We start from the raw sequence: 12571 nt of genomic DNA, 5'->3' as shown, positions 1-12571 counted from the left end.
TTTTATTAAGTGAAGAAAATGCGCGCTGTGGTAACGAGAAAACATGTTAATCAGTTTAGTGTAAAATACCGTATTAATGACTTTGAATGTAAATATCAAAGAGCTTGTTTAAACACATCCAGAATGTTAAACACTGAACTTAAATATCATTCCAACATGAGGCCAAAAAGTCCTGAAAGCTTTACACTTTCACTTTGAACAAATTGTTATTGACAGATTCTAGACATGGATATTTCTGTTTCAACTTTCTAGATAAACACAAAGCCGTTTATCTGACATAGGAGGCGAATTAGACGCTATTAGTTCGATATTAATCGTATTTGTTCAACAAACAATCTCGTTTGTTAACGATTAACGTCTATTGTCCACGCCTAATGAGCGTTGGTTCAGAACAAATGGCTAACGTCGCGTGACGACTGTTGACAATTGACGTGTACTGGATACACGTATTGCCAATGGCTCAGAACTGATGACAGTATTTGCTCGCTTAAGTAAAGTATCTTTCATTGTTGTCGCAACTTTTCAAATTTGAAAGTATTGTGTAGTAAGACAGACTGTATTATTTCAGTTACTTTGACAACTGAATTATACTACGGTTTAAGTAAGGCAAATTCAAACTTAAATGCATTATCTAATAGTAAATAAGTAATGTGATGTACCCTACAGTGTTATAATACAAATTCGTACGTCAGTACGTTGATAATTTCGATAAATGAGCTGCAGGACTAAGATAAATTAGCGAAGATATATTACATACGGGATCTTAGGGTCGATTCGGGATAATTTTTTTAGCCATCAAATAGAGGAAATCCCTTGCTATACGTGACTATGGAGAAGGCAACATCTGCGTACAATGTAGTTTCATGTATGCCGGAGTCGTGTCTAAAATGAAAGTTCTAGCAGTTGCAAAAGTAATACTTGTGTTCGCGTGAAATCGCAGCGTACTACGAAAAGAAGTAAGAGATGTGTTTGTGTTCTTGCCAGGATAAGGTCGAGACGTCAGCTCGGTTACTCCGCGACAGTGAACTAAATGATTATTGAAGACACGAGAAGTTTTTTCAGACATCCGAGAATGTCACCACAACGCTTCACGTTTTTTAATGTGGCAGTAATGAAGAAAGATACTGTAATGCGTGAAGTATTGCCCCACAAATCAAAGTATAAATTACATTTCGTTTCTGGGCACTCACTGGATTGTCAGGAGTTTGTTTGTTCTCTTTTTCCAGAGTATCCAGCTCTACTTGAGTGCAGTTCACAATGCCTGCAGTGTTTCTTACGATAGATATGACCCAGATACTGAGTGCCTTGATGGTGTTGCCACCATTCAGTTTGTTTTTCTTAATTTTCCCGACTGTGTGTGTACTCTTCGCTGACCACATGTTTTAGATACTGTTGGCCAGCTGCAAAATGCCTAGGTATTTGTAGACTTCTGACGGATGACACTTGAAGGTTTGCCCATCTGTCGTTCCAGTGCCTTCATGTTCTGAGATTTTGCTCTCCTTTAATGCCACTTTGGTGAACAAGTTTTATCTCCATGTACTCAAATAAATCCCTGACATTCTTTTCTTTTTCTGGCATCACTCGAGTAAATGCCACTGTTGATAGTGTCATATTTCTGAATATTCCATCATTGTATTTCTGTTTACAAAATCAGAATGATGTATATGGTTCAATCCATCTGCTTTCTATTTCAGAACAGAAGACTATTGAATTTTAAACACAACACTAGGAGAAAGGATGATATTCACTACTCACGGTTAAATTTAACTTTGGCTCAGAAGGGGGTAAATTATGCTGCCATAAAAGTCTTTGGTCACTTACCTAATAGCATCAAAATAGCCATATAGCATTTCAAAGGAAGTTAGAAGAATTTCTTAATGGCAACTCCTTCTACTCATTCGATGAATTTTTGGATATAGTAAGTCGGTAATTTCCCCAACCCCCACAAAAAAATTAAAAATATTGAGTGTCTTGTAATAGTTTGTGTAATGTCTTGTATAGACACCTTTTATTAACGTGACACGTTCCACATCATTACGAAGTGTTGTACTCGTGATCTATGGAACAAGCACTAATCTAATCTGATCTAATGAAAGTGAATGAGAAGTGTTCCATGCACACACATAAAAAAATATGGCACCCAGACCTCTAGCACTGATATAATGAAACAAAACCGTGGTAGAATGTTCTATATGACTCGTTGGTTGCCTTTAAATAATTTCCTGAAAAGGGGTACATAGACCTATAGACCCTTCTTCTGGAAAATGCCTCAGTTCGCATAATAATTTCTCTGATGACGTAACTAACGAAGAAGTAGGCATAGTAACTGAGACTGTTTTTAAACTATTTGGTGCATTTTAAAATTTTGTATATTGATAGGGCAGCAACTGTAGAATAAAATCTTGTAGGAACAGTAAACAGCCAATCAGTTGCAAATTGGAGGGTTTATTAAAAGCTTCCAGTTTTTGCACCTGATTGGCTGTGTAGTATTGCTACATGAAAACCGTTGGCTTCTTGTTCCTTGCCCATTGCGAGAGTGAGCCATCTGATTAGGCTGAATAACAATAACTAAAGTAAATCCATAAATATGTTGGTAGCCTCGCAGACACGTCGCACTCTTGTCGTTGCAGTACGGTGGTGGGCAGTGGCAGCCTGACGTGGCTGCAGCGGCAGCAGCAGAAGCTGCGGGAGCGGCGCGAGGGCCAGCGGCCGGCGCATGAGGCGCGCCTGCTCAGCGAGCTGCGCGTCGCCCAGCATCGCACCGCCACCGCCACCGCCAGCTCCAGCGACGCCGGCTACACCAGCGACCATGCCGACCTCTGCACCCCGCTGCACATCAACACCGCCGGCTCGCAGGTACTGCCCCCGCCTCTCCTCATCATGCTATGAAGCTAAATGGGGGAAAAAAAACTGTTCTTGATCAGCAAAATAATTTAGGCTATTATGGTATCTCACGATGCATTTTCGACAACTCTAACATCATCTTTGCCATGAAATGTCTGTATTATTTTAATTGTTTCACCGTGAGTTCTTCATGAAACATTGTACTGGGTGGCTATAATTAAACTTTTGCTACTCCTACATCTATATGCATTCTCCGCAAGCCACTGCTCACACTGTGGTGGAGGGTAGCCTCTACCACTGCTAGTCGCTTATTTTCCTGTTCTACTTGCAGATAAGAGTGAGGGAAAAACAACTATCTATATACCTCTGTCTGAGCCCTGATTTCTCATATCTTATCTTCGTGGTGCTTATGCAAAATGTATATTAGCGGCAGTAAAATCATGCTGCAGTCAGCTTCAAATGGCTGTTCTCTAAGGATTCCAATTTAGGTTCCCCAAGTATCTTCACAACACTTCCATGTTGTAACAAATCTAGTAGCTGACTTTTGGATTGCTTTGATTTCTTCCTTTAAGCCGACACTGTACAGATCCCAAGTACCCAAGTAGTACTCAAGAATACGTCACACTAGTCTTATATGTGGTCTCCTTTATAGGTGAAACACATTTCCCCAAAATTTTCCCGACAAACCAAAGTTGACCGTTCACCTTCCCTACTACACTCCTAACGTGCTAATTCCATTTCATATTGTTTTGCAACATTACTCCCAGATATTTAGTGGCATACAGTACTGTGATCTTTTTCACTAACATCCCTGCCTTACATGAGAGAGGTGCTTTGGACTCAACTGTTTCAATGTGCAACAGAGCTCTGCCCCACATAGCTTGTGAGGTCATTCATTTACTCTTTAACACATTTGAAGAAAACTGTATCATTAGCCAATCATTCCAAACTAAATGGCCACGAGGGTAACTAAATGTGCACCCGTGTGATATCTGCCTGTAAGATTACCAGGACAGGGTTTATCAACAGGGCACTAACACACGTTTGAGGTTGAAGATGAGCATAGCGAGAGAGGTAGCCAGCATCCCACCTGTGAAATGTTTTGGGCAGCAGTAAAGCAATTTCTAATGTTGTTACAGGCTATTGTGGATGCATATGCTCATCATATTGAGCAATATTTGTAATGGAAAGTGAACATGATATGCAGTTAACAGATGTTACTGTCTCGCGTGGAAATGTGTGGCTTATTTGTTATTTCTCTTCTGCATGTCCTTTCAACTGTTTCCTCAAAGCTTCATTTTCATACGCCATAGGTAGATTGGAAGGGAAATGGTGTAGTTTACCTTTTGTAGACAAAATTTCTTTTAAAAGCAAAGCATTTCCCTGTGTTTGTCTATGTCCCTCAGACATTATGAAGATGTTGCTTCAGTTGAAAAGACAAACAACCTGCCATCATGAAATGTAGGGTTTGTAAGATCATCTGCCAAGAGTGTCACTCCTGCTATATTGGACAGACTGGCATGTCAATCTGTGTTAGACTTGAAGAACAGTAAAAAATTACAATTAAGGAAGCTAGATTCATCTTTTGATGGACTTTGCTTAAACCAAAACCACAAATACATAATAGATGTAGAAGTCGTACACACGGAGGGGAAGTGTATAAATATTAGAAATTAAAAAACAGAGGTGTGTATGCTCACATTTGCTATCAACACCGTTTAGACAATGTTGCAACCTGTACATATGAGAAGAATCCAGAGGCGATCATTCATAAATAGATTATAAAACAAATTCCTGTGTCCATAGTTTTAGTCCATTGTTTGTTATTCACAGATATTATAAATGCCGTCCAAATTAATGTTGTAGAATACGAATGTAAATGTGTAAAATTGTCAGCAGAGGTAATGTTTATAGTTAAAGTAAAAAACTGACAGAGTAATAACTTAACATGTTTATCTTTGCTAGGTATCGTCCTTGGGATCAGCTGTGTACTAGAAAATGGCTTGTAATCCAAACCCTAAGTTGTATAATAACAATTAAGCTTTTAAACAAGTCTAAAAATGTTTTGTTTAGTTAATAAATCTATATTATTAAACAGCTAACCTGGGGCACAGTCACAGTTGCAGATTGTAACAGGCCTCTTTCAATAATGTCTTTACAGTACCTTAACCACAGCTTGGTTGTTATTTATTTTGAATGAAATTGAAAAGACGTGCATACAGTAGCAAACTATTAAAACTTTTTAGCTGATTCTCTCAGTGTTGGTTTTGTTGTCTCTTCTCATGGGTATGATAGGTCTTGCTTGTCTGAAGAAAAGGTACTATTTGCAGGAGTGTCATGTTGATGGTTCACTAACTACTGAATAAAATAGTTTCTTCATTATCTCTTCTGTATTCCTAATTTCTAAAATAGCTTGGTAACAAAATATATGAGCTATAAATTTCTAACTGTTTCTTATGTCTGCACAAAACCTATCTGACCATTACAAGTAACTTCACAAGACTCCTGTTGTAACAAAAGTTCCCACCCTGTAGGAGCAACCATAACAGAGATAACCCAAGAGCTTAGTCATTGACACAGACATTCAACAAAATGTTTGAACAGTCTGATATTGACACGTAATAGTTACAAAAGTTTGGATAAACACTTATGCAAACTACTTCAGAAAAACTTGAATGTTTATTTTTATTGACAAGTTAACTATCCAAATTTTACATTTGTATTCAACAAAATGATTATTCACAAGCTGCAAGAGTGATTTTTTATGAAAATTCGATGTTATCTACACATGAAGTGATCAATACCCTACAGTATTATAGTTTTCATATCATGTACTAGGCTTTATCGCAGCACAGGGTTGCATATCTAGGGACAACAAAAATTAGATTTTTTTAAAATTTCATACAGTTATTGACCAAATTTAAAAAAGTGAAAGTGCTGTTGTAACCATATGTTTAGAAGCATAACCTTGTGTTGAAAGCTTCTACTCATTAGATGAAGTTTTGTGTATAGTAAGTGGGTAATTACCCAACCCCCACAAAAAGAAAAGAAAATAAAAAAAATTTTAAATATTGAGCGTCATGTAATATTTTGTCTAATGTAATATCCTGTATAGACACCTTGTATTAACATGACACATTCCACATCATTACGAAGTGTCATATTCATGAAGTATGGAACAAGTACTAATCTAATCTCTAATCTAGTAAGACAAGCAGTACAGTGAGAAACTTTGTATATGTCTCGAGGCAGTGTAACTCACAGCATACAGATTACCCAGACTACATTTATCCAGTACCTACTTGAGAATGAGAGCACTTGGTGATTTTCAACAAACTTTAAACATAATTTCAAACTCCATATTATCAAACATTTAACAAATTAACTTGTTTGTAAAGTAATCAAGCATTAAAGCTGTTCTATAAATTGGAGTTCCATTCTTTAAAGAATCAGGGGTGAGTAATTTGCTGGTAGGATTTAAGACAAGATGTTAAAACCAACATTGAAAAAACAGACAAGATATAAAAGGAATACATTGCAACAACATAGTAAAGCTGAGAACATACGTATTTAAAATACTTTAATTTCTACTCCTTAACTGCAACAGTGCCCAACTGACATACGCAGCTCGCCTTTTTACAATGAAAACTTAGCTGGCATTAGTGACAGTAATGTCCGTGAAATTGGCATAGTCATTTTATGACAAATGCTTATTAAAAGCTATATATGTTATTTTTATTCTATATATAAAATGTTAATAAAGCGATCAAATTTGTACTAACAAGGCCATAGCTGCGACACTCCAAAGCTGCTGGAATTTGCATAGAGGAAACTGGTACCAGTTGAAATAGCTCACTACGTAAGTTTCCCCCAAAATATTTAAAAGCAATAGTACAGGGAATCAGAATTTTGAATAGACCAATAAGAATCACATCATTAACATTTTTTATACAATGTCAAACTCCCTATATCAGTTGGGCACTGATGCAGTTATATAGGAAGCAACATGATACTCTGTATTGACAATAGGTATGTTTTCTTCTTTACTGTGTTGCTGGAATGTATTTCTTTTAACGTCTTGTCTTATATCGAATGTTTCATGCCACTTATCTGATGATAAAGGGTTCTTCAGGAACATGTCATAATATGATAAAATAAAATTATTTTGGCAATCAAGACAAGTGTTTTACTATTTAGTGCCCATGTTGTCACAGACCTCCTTTTGTCTAAAGTAATAGAAGATAGAAACTTCTAACTTATGCATAGGACTACAATGTTTTTAGTTTCAAAAGAACTACCTGATTTTAGAACAGTATATTTTTTACAAGCATGTGTGAAAAATCTTGGAATAGCATTCAAAATTGCGTTCAGGATTAAACTTTATTAATCTTTCACAAAAGTTCAATGTGCCTTCTGCTGGACACACAACAAACATGCATACAGTAGTCAAACTTATCCCATGCCTTTTGCAAGCATGTCTTTCACCCAAAATCATTGAAAGAGAAGGCATGTAGACATAGACATACCCCCCCCCCCCACCCCCAAACACTCTCTGATGAAAAAGACTACATACCATGAGATCGGATGACTTTGGAGAGCAACAGAGTGATGTGGGTTCATCGAATGCTTTAAGCTGTAGGGGGTGCAATGCTGCACTCTCAATGAAAATCATTCCTGTTCAGTCGGCATTTATTTGTACCAATTAAACTTCACCAAGTCTGTCTAGTTCACCAAACACTACTGTCAAGCCGTCTGCTAAGCTCCGTGATGACATGTAGGGCCTCTGCGCCTGGACATGTGCACACTAAACGGCAACACTTACAGCACACGCTCGTTTCAGTTGCCTGAGACTGCAGTTGTGTGCGAGTTGCAGTTGCATTTGTGTGTGTGTGTGTGTGTGTGTGTGTGTGTGTGTTTGTGTGTGTGTGTGTGAGTGTGTGTGTGTAATTGTGAGAATCTTTTTGTTGTGCCTATCTGCAACTCAGCATCTCTGCTATATGGTGAGTGGCAAGTTTCCTTCTCTTATATTGTTACATTCCTTCCTGGATTTTCCGTTGTTTGAATTTCACTTCTGCATACTCTCAGTTATATGAATAACCTGGTTGACCAAGAAAGGTAACTTTTCCTGATTTCAGAAATTAATACAGAAACACCAGCTCTGCCCACTTCCAAATGCTGCTTTCTTCCAGGGCCTTTCAAAAGTTTATGCTTGGAAAGTTTTCCATTTTTGGAGAACCACTACCCTTCAGCCAGCCCTTGTAGGCCACCACCTCAGCCCATCTTGGAGGATTAGGGAAAGACCAACTCATTGTCTCAGTCTCAACAAAACATCCCTCTCATTGATACCAAATCTAGTGTATACAATAGAAATAGGGTGAGCACACAGACACAACGAGGGAGTGACATGTTACACCATGTAGGAACAACATTTTCATCTAGTAAAACATTTGTGGCTTGACAGGTGACAGCACCATGCAATGTTGCTCTGTTTGCAGGCAGGGTCCCCAAGCGGTGGCGCACCCGCCCCCGGGCCGCTGCCCCAGCATCAGCAGCAGCACCAGCCACCCCCACAGAAGAGTGGAGGCAGTGCTCCTGCGTCACCACTGCTGCCCTCCAGGGCGTCATCGCGCCGCCTGCACACTGCCGCTACTGGCTACAGCACCCTCGGCCGCCAGAAGTCAGACTCTTCTTTCGACCGCGAAAGGCCCTTCGTCGCAGTGAAGCGGGCTCACGAACAGACGCGGAAGTACACTTCAGATACAACACAGGTGTGACTCTTCTCCTCCCTCCCCCCTTTTCCTGCTGCATCTACATCTACAGGGTAACTCTGAAATTCACACTTAAGTATTTGGTAATGATGGGATAATGGTTTAACTGCTGATTGGACAGTCGGTTTTTTCATCCAGTCAGCTGAATTAACAACTAAAAGAAACTAGACTCTGCTGCCACATCAGCTATATGAACATTTGGGGCTGAGTGATTTCACATACATATTTTTTCAGCATTTCTGGTTATAGATGAATCATGACTAGGATTGCTGACTTATAACTTATATAAAGGAGATGTGAATAAAAAGCATATTTCTAAAAATGAAGAATTTTCAAGATTTATAAATTTATTGACCTAAATATAAACTTTTCATATTTCTGACATTTACTATGATTTTGTGGTAGGTTTTGAAAGGTTAATAACTTGTGCTACATTACAAATATTTGTTTAAATAAATGAACAATTACTTTCGTGTTTAAATTTATTAAAGCTCTGTCTCACTCTTCCTACTGATTTGTATTAGCACCAATAGTTCTCTATTAATAAATGCAGACATATCATGAACAGAATGAATGCAAGATATATTTTTTAATTGTCTAATGGGTTAATCATTTTCTTTTTAAACATATGCTGTCACTTGTTGGAAGTACTATTTTCACAAGAAATATTTGTCACCATTTGTTAATTTTCTTCAAATTTCTTTAATTAATATAGTTTCAGAATATGTATTATCCTTGCAAATACTGTATATCACATTGAATTTATGTTGAGGATAACTTTTCATCTGATCATATGATTGCTTCCATTCTCATTGAACTATGTGTTTTAACATTTTGAACTAGAAACAAAGTTCACTATTAAGTAAATGACTCTTCATTAACATGTACAAAAAAACTAAACTATAAGCTACTTATTGGCACTCAATAAAAAGCAAATAATAGAATGACAGTAACAGTTATGACAGCTGATAACAGTGCAGTCAACAATAATGATTTACCAATGCCAAAATGATTTAAAGCTACTCCTAAGAACCAAGTGTGCTTGGGATCAGGAGCCTCTAGTTGTTACTCTCAGCTACTACAAACTGTATTGTCCGTTTTCATTAAGTTGCTCCCACAGACTTATTTCATTCAAAAGAAATCGGTGAATAATAATTCCACCAAAACATAAAACTTCAGTTAGATGGATAATTGTTTTCATTCGGCAGCATCCATAGGCTAGTTTTTCCTCAAAAGAGGGAATGAATAATCCAGCTGATACATAAACTACTACACAATGAGTCAATTGTTTTCCAACAAATATCTGAATCAATTGTTTTCATTTTGTTGTTCCTGTCACTAGTGTGTGGCAGAGGGTGCACCTAGCTGCTTCTAGACTATTTCTCTAGTACTCCACTCCCAAATAGCATGTATTCTGATTTCTCTTATTTTATCACTATGGTATGAGAAAGAAATTTCTGAGAATGTATGTTTGGAGCACAACATAGTATGGATGTGAGTTGTGGCCCGTGGGAAAATTGGAAAGGAGGAGAATCAACTTGTTTGAAATGTGGTGGTTGGACTGATATGACAACAAATGAGGTGATTCTCTGCAGGACCGACAAGATAAGAAGAAGTGACATAGTGGTGGGACTCTTAATATATCAAAGAATAACATCTGTGGTACTTGAACAGTAGAGGGTAAAAACCATAGCCACAGATTGGAATATATCCAATAAATTATTGAGGATGTTGGGTTCAAGTGATACTTTAAGATGAAGAGATTGGCAGAACAGAGGAATTCGTAGCAAGTCTCATGCAGCCAGTCAGAATACTGAATGTCCCCCACCCCCAAAGGGAGTGAGTGTGAGAGAGAGACTGTTTCTCCCTATGTAGGTGGGAGTCAACAAAATATTGAGCCAGGCATGCAGGGGTGAAAGGCAGTAGTAGAAATTTCCTGAAGAGATCATGCCACAACAAAAAATACCTTTGTTTTAACCGTTGTCACACAGACAAACAAAAATGCCATTATTTTAATCATTGACACCAAAACTCTATTATCATCTCTGTAACACCCCCCCCCCCCCCCCCCCCCTCCATTTTGAATAATGCTTTTCCAGTTTCCTCCATCAATCTTATGTGGTAAACATCTCACACCATGCAGCAATACTCCAGAACACAACTGAAATGTAGGCAGTCTCTTTAGTAAATCTGTTGCATCTTGTAAACGTTCATCAATAAAACCCAGTCTTTGGGTCACCTTTCCCACAGCATCCTCTATGTGATGGTTCCAATTTAAGTGTTTCAAAATTATAATTTCAAGTGTTTAGTTGAAGCAGCAACGTTTTGTGAGGGACCTCGCAATTTTTATTATTCAGACCCTACTGATGTATTGTCTAAATTATTTTTAAACTTGTTTTCATCATCTGACGACTTTGCTAGATTGTAAGCAAAGACATCATCTGCAAACAATCTAAGAGGACTGATCAGAGTGTCTCTTAAACTGTTTATGTAGATGAGAAACAGCAGAGGGCTTATGCTTTCCTTAGCAACCACAGATATAACTCCAGGAAGAGAGGAGTACTAGTCCCACGAGGTATGCAGGAGAGTTCATGTGGTTTTTGGATGGTAGGAGGAAGTACTTCAGTCAGTAAGGACATTGTCCACAAAAAGTATGGTTTCTTGGTCTGGCATGCAGTTTTCACCTGCCAGGGCATTTCAAAATTTGATATTTAATATTTCAGCTAGTCCAAGTGCGTGCGTGCGTGCGTGCGTGCATGTGTGTGTGTAAGAGAGAGAGAGAGAGAGAGAGAGAGAGAGAGAGAGAGAGAGAGAGAGAGAGAGAGAGAATGTTATAGCAGTATTTACTTTAGGTTGACCTCCATATCCCAATATTCATTGATACACACAGAAGACTGCAATGGAGCCCACTCAAGCTTGTGGAGTCAACTGAGAACTTACTTGAAGGAGAAATAAAAGCAATGGTGTCAAAAGCTAACATTAATACCCAGGATAGTTTTGTGCTATGATTATGCTCTTCAAATACTGACTTTGTAAGACACTGAAAAAATGGCCTGTTAGCAGCATCATGAAGGCTTCTGGACATTGGTTAAATTACATTATTTCTGCATTTGCCTTACTGTTAGCCATAGTTTCAATATTTTTGTAGAAACTAATATTTTTTCTCCATTTATTCTTATCTGTTTTACTAAATACTGAATTTTGAGTGAACTGTGCAATTGTTGTAGTATGCTTAATTTATTCATAATTGTTTCTTGTAACTGCTTAACCTCAGATACAGACAGACAGCTAAGAGGATGGAGAATAATAATAATAAATAAATAGTGTTACACATAGTACTGACTTTTCCATGTTAAGTGATAGCCACAACTATCATGTCAAATTATGATTAATATCTCAGTGAAATTCAGTATGGCCATACAAGCATTAATAATGTACCTTCTTTATGCCAGAGTTCACCTATGTCTCCACCCCACGAGCTTATCATAACCAGGCAGCGAGCGGAGTCAGATTCGTCTGGACTGCTGACGACTGTGGACGGTCCAGGAAGTCGTGAAGTTCTTGTACATCACCAGCAGCCACAACAGCAGCAGCACTCAGTGGGTAGTTCTGCAAACAACCAGGACCACTTGGCGGGTCTCATCGCATCACTATCACTCGCTGGTGCTACAACCCCTCACACTAATACCTGCACTTCTGCTTGGCACACGCAGGTGACTAATGCAACTAATCAAAGTTTGTCATATCTTTCATGTGCTTTGCTTCAATTAAAAAAATGTTAATTAAGCTGAAGTTCATACCAAGTGCTTAACTTACATAATGGCTTTTAGCTTATGTCCATTTTGATTATGAATGTATTAACCATGTTACTCATACAACAGTGTATAACAAATGTGCATGAGGAATTTCACATATTCCAGTTGTTTCCATGGAGTACCACTACATATATTACTCTGTGC

At 38.1% G+C, this 12571-nt stretch overlaps 1 protein-coding gene across 3 annotated transcripts in view; it reads left to right on the top strand.

The window, feature by feature from the left end:
* Positions 1-12571, top strand: part of LOC126272437 (tensin) — a 2382193-nt gene that overhangs the window by 2340760 nt on the left and 28862 nt on the right. For all 3 annotated transcript variants that reach the window (XM_049975310.1, XM_049975309.1, XM_049975311.1), the window contains 3 exons: positions 2631-2856; positions 8340-8612; positions 12065-12325. In XM_049975310.1, coding sequence (XP_049831267.1) covers positions 2631-2856; positions 8340-8612; positions 12065-12325 — 760 coding nt within the window. The remainder of the gene's footprint in view (positions 1-2630; positions 2857-8339; positions 8613-12064; positions 12326-12571) is intronic.

This window comes from Schistocerca gregaria, chromosome 5, assembly GCF_023897955.1.
Source record: "Schistocerca gregaria isolate iqSchGreg1 chromosome 5, iqSchGreg1.2, whole genome shotgun sequence".
NCBI classification, from domain to species: domain Eukaryota; kingdom Metazoa; phylum Arthropoda; class Insecta; order Orthoptera; family Acrididae; genus Schistocerca; species Schistocerca gregaria.
This window is presented reverse-complemented; position numbering and strand designations above follow the sequence as displayed.